Source organism: Stegastes partitus, unplaced genomic scaffold, assembly GCF_000690725.1.
Source record: "Stegastes partitus isolate 25-593 unplaced genomic scaffold, Stegastes_partitus-1.0.2 Scaffold268, whole genome shotgun sequence".
NCBI lineage: Eukaryota > Metazoa > Chordata > Actinopteri > Pomacentridae > Stegastes > Stegastes partitus.
Window position 1 is genome coordinate 34,901 of NW_007577999.1, and position 13,662 is coordinate 48,562.

Sequence of the window (13,662 nt, forward strand, 5' to 3'; positions counted from 1 at the left end):
GAGGAAGACTAAGAACGCAGGATTTTAACTCTTTAAGATAATTTGTGTGGAGTCATTCAACACGTGAGTTTATGATGTGAGGCTTTGCTGCTGATGAAAACACTCCACTGGGCTCCTTTAATCTGTGAACGCTACAGTATTGTGGAGCTGAACCGGCTCGCTCTGCCTTCACATCTATTTACCTATCTGCACCTTCGCTCTGAAAATATCAATATTGACCTTTACAGAAGAGTTCCAGTTAATCTCACTATTTACAGCATAGCAACCAAAACGCAGCACCCACACATCTGCACACCCACTCAGCCGCTCACACACACACACACACACACAGAGGTCGGCGTACCGTTGAGTATTTGCTGAACGGCTTCATTTCCCATCTGAGCAGCGGTGAAGCCCTGCAGCGACACCAGCGAGGCGTCAGCCCCGTATCCTAGCAACAGCCTGCAGGTCTGGAGGTGGCCCGCCAGCGCGGCGCGATGCAGCGCCGTCTGACCCAGCGTGTCCAGGGCGTTCACCTGCACACACCTTTGCATTAGGACTTCTGAAAGAACCTCTTCAGATGCAGTCACTTCCTGAACCGCTCTACTTAAAAACACAACTGATTCACGTTTAGACCCGGTTCTGGTGTTGTTGATGGAGTTCTGTGACTTTACTCGTCTGGTGAACCCACTTTCCCTCAGACGGCCTCATCTACAAAGCATCTGATGCGTCCCACATTCGAGGTGAAACCAGAACGCTGTTTAGTTGTGCATAAAGTAGTTTTGGTGACACAGGGTTGCATTAACCTAATTCAGCGAGGAGGATAAAAGCTGCTGCGACTTCGGCATAAAGCAATAAAACCGCAATTAGCGAGCGCGTGTTGTTCACCCTGGACGACTTCTGAACATCAGACTAAACTGGCAGCTTCACAAAGACGTCCTCGTCTTTAATTCTCAGTGTCTGACACAAAAAAAACATAAACAGATAGTTAACAGCGATGATTGAGTTTAAAGACACGTTCACATCTTTACATCGACGACTTTGTGGAGAACCTTCGACAATAAAGAGTTTGTATACGTACTATACATGACGAAACAAAACCAAATAAAAAGGCGTCTGTATGTAGATGGATGGACATTAGACAGCTTAACAGGTGGTTATAAAGACATGTGAGTAAAATAAATAGATGGAGGGAGATAAAGATTAAAAAGAAGTTGTATAATCTGCTTTACCTTTGCCCCATGCTTCTGTAGCACCTCCATTATGTCGTTATGAGCTCGTTCTGCTGCCACGTGGAGAGGAGTCATGAAGCTACAGACACAACAAAGACAGGAGACAAATCAGTCTGTGGTTTGGATCCTGACAAAAGTACTACACACGTTTGTTTCTTTGTGTTAATGAACTAAAGTTAACACATCGTGGTATTAAAGAAGCATCACAGCACCCCCACTGGTTACAAACAACACCTGATGGTTAAATAAATCCACAAAGCTTTACCTTTCCAACGACTTTTAGACCAGTTTTAGAAAATAGCTCATTATCTCTTCTGTTAAAACAACGAACCAGAGGAAAAAACAGAAGTAAAAGCCACAGGTCAACACTAAATGAAATGACTTTAGAAACATCTGCTATCATTACGCCCTCGTGTTTCATCCTGGTTGACTCGCTGACCTCTTTAGTCCAAGTCAACCTGCAAACAGAACGTCTGCTCGGTGCCACGTCTCCTGAACATAACTCCGCTTTTACACAATCACTACAAACGACACGTTCACTCTGATTTCCTGGGAAGGGAGGATGGAGTTTGTTGGTTTGCATCACAAGCTAACGCGGCTAGCTGCTCCACACCTCGCTCTCACATCCGGAGTGTGGAGGTGAAGTTTCACACCGTTTCATATTCGCACCATCATCTGCTGGAGGCTGCGACTGCCGAAAGTGATTAACCCAAAGATCTGTGTTCAGTCCCAGCGCGCCGCTGCAGAGGAGCTCGAGACACATAAAGAGGAGCTCAGTATATAAATAACTGATGTCTACCAACACACACAGTGAAAAGCATGAAAACAAAGAAACCACAGAAGTGACTGTGGAGTGAGAAGTCCGTCGTGAAGCTAATAAACCTCTGACCCTTAAACTAACTGGTGGGTTTGAAAGATGGGTTGTCCTCCGAATTACGTAATTTGTCAGAACCACAAAGGTTAAAAACGGAGAGAATTGACTGATTTTCTACTTCACGATGTTCCTTAAACGCTGTTCAGTTATAAAACCTCAACAAACCTGAGTTTAAAATCATAATATTTAATCAAAATCACTTTATTCTGCATCTCGTTTAAAAAAAAATCGCCCAAAATAAACCATTTATTCTTAAAAGATTCTGTAAAAACAAGAGATTCTGTGTCCAGCTGCTCAATCACAAAACCATCCATCCATCATCTCTACACCTTAATCCTCACCAGGGTCATGGGGGGCTGGAGTCTATCCCAGCAGACTCAGGGTGAAGGCAGGTTCACCTGGACAGGTAACCAGTCTATCACAGGGCTACACTTAGAGACAGACAACCAAGCACACTCACATTCACACCTACGGACAATTTACAATCACCAATTAACCTCAACATGTTTCTGGACTGTGGGAGGAAGCCGGAGAACCCGGAGAGAACCCACGCTGCACGGGGAGAACATGGAGACTCCACGCAGGAAGATCCCGGGTGTCCTCACCGGGACACAAACCGGCGACCTTCTAGCTGTGAGGCCACGATGCTAACCACTGATCCACCTTGCAGCCCTCAATCATGAAACCATTAGTGAGAAAAATCCTGAGACTCTTCGTCTGAACTTCAGGTTGTTTTTATGCAGAACAAACAAAAAGTAATGAAAACGTGAATTATCTATAGTATGTAGAGTCGCCTTTTTCTTTCCAGTATTTTTAACATCTTGAAAAAATGTTGTACAAGATTCCATTTTTATTTTTGTTTTTGTAAGTATTCAAACACATTCAGCTTTCCTTCTTTATATGTATATTTATATTTTCTGACACAGTCACTGCGTCATACAGCACCGAGGTTATTTCTGAGTCCTCTCTCCCTCTAGTCGGTCTTACTGCTTCCAAATGTGACAAAAGCAAAAGAAAACACCCAGAAACCACTCAGAGTTCAGAGGGTTAACTCTGAAACGCTCCACAAAGAGCACTGCTTTGTGGTGCGCTAAACACTCGAGTAGTTTCTATAAAGGGAAGCAGTACAAACAAGTCTTCTCATTAAACAGGCGAGGCAGGTTTATTTGTGTAGCACGAGGTGATTCAAAGCGCTTCACACAAAAAGTAGGAGAAGACAAGATAACATCAGAAACACAACTATTAATTAATGACACTAAAAGCAAAGAGGCAGATAAAATCGATCCATAAAAATATGATCATTAATGAGAAGATAAAATACTTTCAGCTGTCATGTGCAAATAGAAGTGTTTCGCCTTTTAATGAGAAATAGATTCATATGTGAAACGTTCATTTAAAATAAGCTGACGTAATGATCCCAATAGAAAAGAAAACCAGTACATAGGTAAGGTCGTGGGTATGAAAGTCTCCAGACATTTCCTTCGACTTGGTATAATCGTTGGTCGGGGCTGTTTATGGCGGCTGCTGTAGATGATGTGGATGTTGTTGTTTTTGTTTGTTTAATGTTTATATCGTGCGCTCGGCTACATGTACCGAAGCCAGCAGACGATGAGAATCAGGCGACGATGCTGTCTTTGCTTTATATCACTGAAGTGCCTCTGATGCTTTACGGCGCGTCGGCGACTCGCATCAGGTTAAGTGACCTCCAGCATAAATCACCCGCCGGATATAAATCTGCAGTTTGTGTTTCTGAGGGGTGGAAACAGGCTGTACTCACTCTTTGTTCTTCTCGTTGACGTTGGCGCCCTTCCTCAGCAGCAGCTCCGTCACCTGTTTCCGTTTGGGGTGAGGCGATGCGACCGCACAGTGCTAACGCAGAGAAACATCACGTGAGCGACTCGCCATCGGCGTCGGGATCGTGTGTGTGCGGGTTAATTTGCGTGACTCTCACCAGGGCGGTTTCATGCGTGTGGGGGTGCTTGAAGTTGATGATCTCCAGGGCCAGGGTCTTCTTGGCTTTAGCCATGTCGGCTTCCCGGGCGGCTTGGAGCAGCGAGTGGCCCTTAAACTCATCTGAAAGCACACGAGAAACGTCAGCGTGTTGAGGAGCAGCAGCTTCAGTATCTAAACCCACAAAGGAGCATCTGGTGCTGAGAGAAGAACGAGATCCCTCCCCGACCATTGCAGCGTATTATTTCACTCGCATTGACCCTGCAGCGCAACAATACTTCAGAAAGATTACTTCAAAGTTTTGTTTTGTTCTTTTTTTCCTGCCAGAGAGCTAATAACACATGATGCAACAGTCTGTGTGACGGAGTCGGAGCGGAAACAAGTGATTATCCCCCCGGGGCCTGAAAATTACAAACAACAAAACTATTCTGCTCCAGAAGCGTTTCAGGCTGCATGAAAGGAGCGCGTTGGAGACGATCTGCCGACCGAGCGACGGCGCTCATGCATTTATAATCAGACATTTAGACAAATGGCACGAGCGCCGCAAAGGACTCGCGTCTTCAAGGGAAACGTGGTCAAGAAGGGAGCAGAATCAGAATCAGCAACATGAAAACACAGCAGATGAACGGAAACAGAAGCAGCTCCGTCTTCATTGCACTTAGTCGCTGAAGCCGCTTCAGACTTCTAGGTTTGAATGTGGACATGAGTCGAGCACATTTATTCACTTTCTTGCTGAGAAATGCTTTAAAAAAACGCATAAAATGGACGTAAGCACGCAAAGGAGTCAAAGAAAACAGGATATTAACGCACAAAAGTATAAAAACTTGGATTTTAGTATGCAAATGTGTAAAGGCCCTGGATATAAACGCACAAAGGTGTAAAAAAACGTTGATATTAATGACGTAACGAGCTACTACATCAGACGACGCCTCGCTGCTGCCATCGCGCAAAATCCCGTCAGGAGAGACGACAGGCGAGCGCGTCCAAGAAAAGCATTACCGTTATTACTTTTTATAACTTCCTCGAGATAATACCGTTACCGTGACTTCTTCTGGCCACAAAATAATCACACTGAAAATCAGATTTCCCAAAGTGAGTTGTGGTTTTACGGGAGGTTATTTGCTGTCAAAATGAAATTAATTGGCTCTAAAACTACTACCTTCACTTTGTCGTCTGGAAAAATCATTTTTTCAACCCACAAACAAGGCAGCAGGAGGCTTAACGCCTGGGGTTCAAACATTAAAGGCCCTCTCTGGTCAATATGTAGCTCTTTATCTTGTTAACATGTCCGTATAATGTTTGTTTTAATGCTAAAAGGCATCTCATGAGCAACGTAAAGAGTCAACTATCGAGTGTTTCCACCGTGAAACTGCAATTTTCAATCTCAATCCAGACTTTCTCATATGAAACAAATCCAAGAGCGGTGCTTTCTTTCCCAGAATCGGTTTCCAAGTCAAACACGAACACCTGAATTACAACATTAACACAACTTTGCATTGTGTAGTGGACCCATTGTTGTAGGTGAGCTGGTGTGCTCGAGCAGCAGTGGGTGGAGAGAGGTTTAGATTTCATAGATGTGCACATAGAGTCACATCTGAGCCACTATAAGGCATTTTGTGGGTTATTTTCACGGCAAAAAATACAAAATCAGTCATATTGATGCATAGATGTGACCTTTTAGAGGTTAAACTAATGAAAACTTTTACTGTTCAGGTCAAATTATTTGTTCTACGGAAAAGAAAATGGCTGTCACAGAATTTCCCTTCGATTCTCGCCGTCTAAATCCATCCCAACGTGTATATTCTGGTGTACGCTACAAGCACAGATGGCTAAAAGCTTTCTCCGTCTCCGCTCTACAAGTCTTTGTTTGAAAACCCAAAGACGGTATTTTGGATTTCTTCCCGTGATGCGGCGAACATCCCGCTGAGACGAGTTTCCGATGACACACCTTCATCATCAAAACAAACAGCCTGGTGATTCATGTGGCATTTCGGTTTTGTTTTGATCCGCTTCGTTACGAAACGCAAACGCAACAAGTGCGGCGACGAGAGAGCCGAGTCACTAATTAAGTTTGCGAGAGTTGCGGCGGGCGGGCGGGTGGAGACAAAGGCCGATCCCTGAGCTTTGACTCTGCGGCGGCGGCACAAAGAGGAAACGCTGCTATAACTTAATTACAGCGTACTGCATCTGTTTAATTAACACATCACATGAGACAATGCACGCTCTGGGATGTACAGTTTCAGTGTGAGTGTGACGAATATTCAAATATGAGTCAACCTGAAATCAAAGCAGAGCAGAAAGTTTAAAGAAACTCGAGGTGAGCGGCTCAGAACAAAGCGCTCCGACCGTCGGAGGTGAAGCCGCCGCCGCCGCCGCCGCACTTTTATGAATGAGCGACTGCAGGAGTGAAAGCCAAAGGCAGCAGCTATTAACGTGACTAACTCGCAGTCAAGTGGGAACATAATTGATTTGGATTTCCTGATTAACTGCAGCCAGAAAACATTAAAGCAATTACTACAGAATGTATTATTCTGTGCAGGGACATTAATTTCTGTTTGAAGTTGGAGAATTTCAAAAGCCGGGGAAATCAGATTTTCTATTTGCTGCCACAGTTTTCTAAGCGTGATGGACTCCTTTCTGCTTTACGTGTGCCGCGGTTTAGTCAGTTAAAGGAGACACGAATGAATGCGATCGTCAGTCATCGTGTTGTTCTGCTCGGCTCAGAGGACCTGCTGGATGTCACGTGTTCGCTCCGTCTTCACACCAACACTTTGTCAACGTCTCACTTCTCCAATAAGTTACGGTATCAACACACCCATTCCTAAAACACCCCGTTCATTAATTTGGCACCACGACACATGTAGCGGCGCTGTACGCTCACATGTAAGCCTCTCCTTCAGCTCGGGAGTGGGCGCCATGTCCACCGAGCTCTTGCTGTGGCAGTTGAGGAGGGTCGGGTCGGCGCCGTGGCTCAGCAGCAGAGAGCAGACCTCCACTCGGTTCTTAGACGCCGCCTCGTGCAGCGGCGTGAACTGCCACAGGTCCATGGCGTTCACACAGGCTCCATGCTGGGGGAGGAGGAAAAAGAAAAAGGATGAAACGAAGGAGTAAACAGAGCAAAGACTGCACCGTTGGTACCGTTTAGGTTGAATCAACTGTGGATAGTTCAGAGCCAACGATGGGGTTTGTGTTTGTTTTGAAGGAGCAGCAACAGCACAGTGTGTCTCCATTTATATCAAATATAATCACATTAATTAGGGGTCGATAGCAGCGTGTGCTTTACCTTCAGCAGCAGCTCAGTCACTTCATAGTGTCCATAAGAGCAGGCGTTGTGTAGAGGCACCAGGCCGCTGGACGGGACAAACACAAAAGATCCTTCAATTAATTCAAATGAAACCTAATTTAATTCTTCTTTATCTCTTGGTGCTGATCGCTGACACATCCCAGATTGTTATAATCAAAAAGGAAAAACTTCCACGTAGCATTTATTATATGGAAAATATTTCATTTTTTGTGGGGTTTTTTTTTCGCCACAAACTGGCACATAAAGGGTTAAAATGAAAGAATATGATCAGAACTGATGTATAGTTAACAGTCACTAAAAGTGGAATGTAATATTAATATACAACATTTTTTTGGTGTTTGTTTTTGAAGCATTTTTGTCTTAAAAGGACGTTCATGTAGCTTTTTTAAACTGACGTCTGAGGGTTACAGTTACAGAGAAAGAAGTGCCACAAAAATCATGTCACGTCTTGAAACAGAACAATTCTGTTGGAAACTGTTAAAGCGTCTGTTCGTAAAAGTAAAGGCTGTGAGTTACCGTAATGTTTGGACTATTGAGCACCTGAATATAAGCCGCAGGTGTCCACGTTGTAACATGAGATATTTACACAGAAATATTTTTTCAACTTTTAATTAAATACGTACCGGTAACATACAAAAATATGTATCTTAGATGTTTTTTACCGAACAGTGCCTGTAACACGGCTGGATAAGAAAATAAAAACTCCAGTAGAAAAAGTCATTGGTCGTTATCTTCATCTTCCTCCTAAAACCACTGAAGTCATCTTCCTCAGTGTCTGAGCTAAACAGCCTCAGAATCACTTCATCACACACTTTCTCAGTCTCTCTTTCGTTGTCGCTTTCAGCTTCACTTTTGTCTCATAAATATCCATAAACTAGCTGCATCGTTGTTTAAGCCGCAGTGTTCAAAGCGTGTGAAAAAAGTAGCAGCCTATAGTCCAGACATTACGGTAATCAGTTGGTTGCCTGTTGTCCGACCTAAAACCACTTGATTCAATCGCATTTTGCTAGAAGAAGCACAGACAATGTGGTTTTTACTGTATGGTTTACCATGTTCAACATCTCAGGATGTTAGCAGTTTGCTAATTAGCCCTATAAATATAAATATAAAGTGCTGCAGAGCAGAAGCTGATGATAAACGCCATTAGTTCTGCACATATTTAATCAAAAACCAAAATGGAACTTTGACCTGATGATCACCAACAATATTAAAATTCATCTCATGAATGCGATCGACGGATTCGTTGTGGAGATATCCCAAAACCACAAATGTCAACCTGATGGTGACGCGAGACAAAGAGTCACGGGTTCACCGAGTCGGTCTGAGCATCATGAACGTCCGAGTGCTTTATTCTGAGGGTGTATATCCACCCACCTACATCTTATGAGGTTTAATTCAAATCAGAGCAGATTCAAGAAGAATGACCACTGATCTCCTGTCAGGTTCAGTGAAGCTTCTGGATGATGGTTAAACCTCAGAGAGCATCACTGATCATATATTAAACACTCATATCCAAGCCTGCTGTGTTTCTAGAGGTCTGGCTGTTTAAAAGTCCAAACACCTTCCGCTCAGCTCTCTTAATTTCCTTCTTTCATCGAACCTTTCTTCGGTTCTGTTGTACGTACCCCTTGTCCTTGGCGTGAACATCTGCTCCGTGCTGTAGCAACAACTGAACTATCCTCACCCTGTTGTATCCGGCTGCCAGGTGGAGTGGAGTGGACTGCAGAGACAGAAGCAGAGGGAGGAGGACGAGAGGAGAGGAGTCAAAGAGTGGGAGGAAAGAAAAAAGAAGAGATATAAAGCAAACATTAGCCCACATGTTCATCCGACAGCCCGTCATCAAAACATTATCATCATCAATCCTGTGTACGAGGGCTGCACTAAAGCTAAAGTTTCCATCCGAGGGTGAAGCCTTTGGCAGGAGGAACGAGCTTTTCCACCCTGAATCAGAGTGCAGTAACAAAGCCTGACTATAATTTCCTCCATAACGCTGACGGAAAGCTGCACTTCTGAGCGCATTAAGATGGCACTGAGATGAGATGGCTCCGGCTCTTCATGCAGCGTTTGGTCCACATGCTCTCAGCGAAAGGCCATTTTCCCTCAAAGCTGGAGTGAAACCCAGACTGGTGGAGAAATGTTCGAGCGGCGAGAATGTTCCCATTATTCAGTCAAATTGAACTTGTTACAAGGAGGAGAGAAAAAAGTAATGGAAAACCTGCCTCTAAGTCATGATATAAAAGCCATTTTACAGCTCTGGATGTACTATGGAGCCAATTGTGAACAGGACTGGGATTAAAGCTTTTACATGCAGTAGGCAGATATTAAAAAATATGACGGTACACAGCGAGCTGACAAGAAATGTGTTGCGTTTTGGGCAGTTCCATGAGATAAATGGCTTAAGTGCAGCCAAGTCCCTTTCACACATGGCACGCGTGGCCTGTAAATCTTCCAGAAGCTTTCTGTCTGCTGGCTTCATGAGAACCAAGAGTCAAGAAAGGATGACCAACCAAAACTCAAATTCAAAAATGTCAAACCTATAAACAACTACATCCATGGGAGTCAGTTCACTCAAACACCAACAAAACATCCTTTCCCTTTTACCTTCAGTGGTGTCTACAGTTCATACACATACTAATAGACATCCGCTGTTGCCGTCACAAATCTATACGCCCTCTGGACAGACTAGCATCTCTATTCACTGCCTTTAAATCCTACACTCATGCAGACAAAAGCTCAACTGCTTAACCGGGCCTCATATCTAAATTATATCTGATTAGAACAAACGCTGTTGGCCGGCCCATCTGGCTCCACCGGCACCAGTTGTGCAGTCGCCACCGTTTAAGTTGGGAGGAGGGACTGCTGCTTTTTAGATTGTTTTTCTTTAAAGGATTCTTACCACAGAAACGCAGCACTGTGGTGGATGATGCCAGAAGCCTCTACGTTTATGTTACGGCCACCAGTTTTATCTGTTTGGTCTGTCACTTAGGCTCCACAGATGGCACCAAACAATACTACGGCATCCGTGAGCCTCGGGAATGGGAACAGCAGGGAATTCAAAATGCTTCAGAATACGACGCCGCAGCTGCTAAAATGTAGTCAAACAGAAATTTAAAGTGAACTGGTTCATGCTGTAGACTGTCGTTTCAGTTTTATCAAAACCGTATATTTATATGTAGGTAGCTTACATGAAAGACTTTCAGTGGATGTTTCTGCCAAATTGCAGCTTTTTTTCCTCAGTTTTACATACACAAGCTTGTGCCTTTGAGTTTCTACCAAAGAGCCACATACTTTGTAGGTAATTACGTGGATTGAAGATGCAACCAGAACAGTTTTATATCAGTCCGAGCCGTGGCGTAGCTCCAACCGGGAGCCACGTAAAACATTGCCTCTTGGAAAATGGATGTAACTTTTACTTTGGGTCCTCGAAACAGCAGCTCCCACATCACAGCTCCGTGGTTGTCTGGTTCCACTACTCTTACAAATAGCCCCTAAATTGCAATCCCTCTGGCACCAAAAGTGCTTCCAATGTCACTGGGACCGTTCCTTTGGTCCCATTGAAGTCTGTTCACAGGTAGGTGTATTGATTATCCTCGGGTACCTGAGACAGTGTTTCTGGAAACAACTTTTTCAGTCTTTGTTCCACACAGCGATTGCGTTTCTTCAATAATCTCAGGTTGGTGGCAGAAAATGAAAAATCTAACATATATCATAACTAAATGTCAAGGTAACTGAGAAGATGTGTCTGTTTATTCACCCAAATTTTGTTTGGTAACACAACGGTGGGATTTATTTAAAGCAGTGTACGTAAAAGTTTTAGAAAAACACAGCGTTCTTTCTTTTAAAAAGTCTTTGTGCTACCTGAGCAGTCCTACCTGCCGTCTGAGCATGATGCAACAAAAGACGTAGATTATGTGGCGTTCAAACAACTCTATATGGGCATATTATGGATGTAAGCTGATGGTCTGAAGAATGAAAATGTCAAAGTGACAGTAAGACGGCCTCGTGTTGGAGAAGGGCTTCACCCTTCCTCTCAAGCCTCATCACTTATGCATGTGGTGACCGTATCTCACACATTACATTTCAGAAAGGTAGCACAAGGTCTCAAGAGGTGATGGCGTGAAGGAGAGGTTTATAATCTCGCCTGACTGATTAGCTTTTTTCTTTTCTGAAGAAGAGTAGGCGCAAGTCACCCTTCTGACAGACCCCAGCCCTCGGTCCCACTCATGTGACTGCCCTGCTTTTAGCAGCCTTGTTTTTCCACAAGTGACGTGTATAAAAGGCACAGTGGGGGCGAAGGAACGTGGTCGCACAGTTTAAGATACCGACTGTGGCATGTGCACTGAACCAGCTGCAGTGATTGTGCCATCACCCCCCGGGATCAGGCGTGAACCTTAAAGAAAGTGCAAAGGCTTCTCCTCATCATGCACACGGTCGCGTCATTCCCACAAACGTTTCATGGCAGGTGATGACTGAGGGCTGGCAGCAGGCTGATGGTGCTGGTGGGAGAGTGAGGGGAAGGTGCTGAGGGAGGAGAAGACCAGGAGTTGTGACTTGTGTCTGCAGGATTCACATGTTTCAAGGTGTTCACAGTCTCCATCCAGCAAGCTCTCTGAGGAGTGGAAGCCCGGCCGCAAGCAGGCGACTTACCAGCATTTTCTGGGATGTCAACTGCAAACAACGTCGCCGAGAACATAAATTGAAATAATAACAAAACAAAAACAGAAATCAACGCTACAGTTCATGTTAAAGACCACGTCTGCAGTAAAGCCCATCAGGAGGTCAGTCAGAGGCCACGCACTAAGTCTGACGACGACATCGTTTCATAAGCTGTGATGCAAAACCTTGGCAACATCAAAGACATTAAATAAGTGTTTTTTGTCAAAGTGGACCTCTTCTAACTCTCAGCCACTTCCAGACGGCGGTTACATTCCCATCTCCTTGCCTATTACGCCCGGCCAGATTTCAGACAGCGTCTTGAAAAATAGATCATCTTTGGTGATCTGTGCTGCTCACTCAGGGGTTCATCCGAGAAGCAGCAGCAGCAGCAGCAGCAGCAGCGGTGAGGCGGAGAGGCAGAGCCGGGTGGACAGATGGTACGCTCGTATTTACAGGGTGTGACAGCAGCGTTTGGAAGGAGCGGGACATGCTACGCAGTTAGTCATCATCCTCATTTGAAATGCGGCGTCTTTCTGCCTGCGTGCGTCTTATCTGGGCCTGTGTTCCTGCAAAATTGTTTTGGATATAAATAAACAGAGAAAAAGCGCTTAATGTGTAAAGCATTAACCGGGTCCTCGGTGCATCTTAAACCGCTCGCTGCTGGTGAGTCATCAGCCCCGACATGCACGCAGACACACAAACACACACACGTGCATGTACCGTTGCATCACCGTGATGTCTTTGCCAGGGTCGGACCGGGCGGCTTAAGCTCCGCCCCCTCAATCTGTCAGCCCTGTGTGAGGAGCGGGTACATGCATGTGTGTGAGCGAGCCCACTGCCACACATGAAACCCCGTCGCTGGCTCGGCTGATCTTGTGTTGGATTCTCTACACAGAAGCTTATTTGGAGTAAAGTCATCCTTCATTCAGTATCATCCGCTGCAGCTTGCTCTCTCTCTACTGCTCTGAATTTATAAAGCAAAGATGTTTGTTTTCTGTTTTAAAACCGCTCGCCGGGCAGCATAGTGACCGCTCAGGTGGCAGAGAGAACAGGATGAAACCTACTTTATTTTGCTCTTTAAAGAGGAGAAAACACAATTGCCTGAAATGATCCAAAACAAGTGAAGAAGGCATTTAAGATCCAGAGAGATGAGCGACGGAGAGCATTTAATCTGAACCTTGAGCTGCTTCGTTTTCACTTCCATCCTTTTAAAAAAAGAAAAAGTCATTACATGTTGTAATTGTGCATAATGATGTAATTTGTTGTTGATGATTGACGTCTTAGCTTCACGAGCTGCCGTTTCCTTTTAAAATGTCATTCAGTGTTAAGTTGGCTTTTGAGTGATCGCTAATTAATTGCTAGATTTAGCAGCTAGTAATTAAACTATCTAACTAGATGCGTGATGTTTTCGTTGCCTAATAGGGTTGGGTGATCGGCTGAATATTTCATTTGTTTTGCTTTTGAGGCGATTTTTATGATTTTACTTTCTTAATTTATTGGTCTGGCGATATACAAAGCATGCTGGTGGTGGAAAAGCAGGTTAGCGGCACGTAGTGGCAGCCTGTGTGAACGACGTGTAGAAAGAAGTGATTAAGTTACTGTAATTAGCTGTAAAGCATGTAGACGTTGTCTACTGTCTCCATCAGAAAAGGAGACATGCATGTTAA

The 13,662-nt window shown here is 44.4% G+C and overlaps 1 protein-coding gene across 1 annotated transcript in view; it reads right to left on the reverse strand.

Moving 5' to 3' along the window:
- LOC103357689 (tankyrase-1) overlaps window positions 1-13,662 on the reverse strand; it is a 102,132-nt gene that overhangs the window by 31,221 nt on the left and 57,249 nt on the right. The window contains exons 7-13 of the mRNA XM_008282356.1: window positions 8,965-9,059; window positions 7,319-7,385; window positions 6,917-7,103; window positions 4,037-4,158; window positions 3,863-3,954; window positions 1,212-1,290; window positions 344-515 (exon numbers count right to left, since the gene is read on the reverse strand). Coding sequence (XP_008280578.1) covers window positions 344-515; window positions 1,212-1,290; window positions 3,863-3,954; window positions 4,037-4,158; window positions 6,917-7,103; window positions 7,319-7,385; window positions 8,965-9,059 — 814 coding nt within the window. The remainder of the gene's footprint in view (window positions 1-343; window positions 516-1,211; window positions 1,291-3,862; window positions 3,955-4,036; window positions 4,159-6,916; window positions 7,104-7,318; window positions 7,386-8,964; window positions 9,060-13,662) is intronic.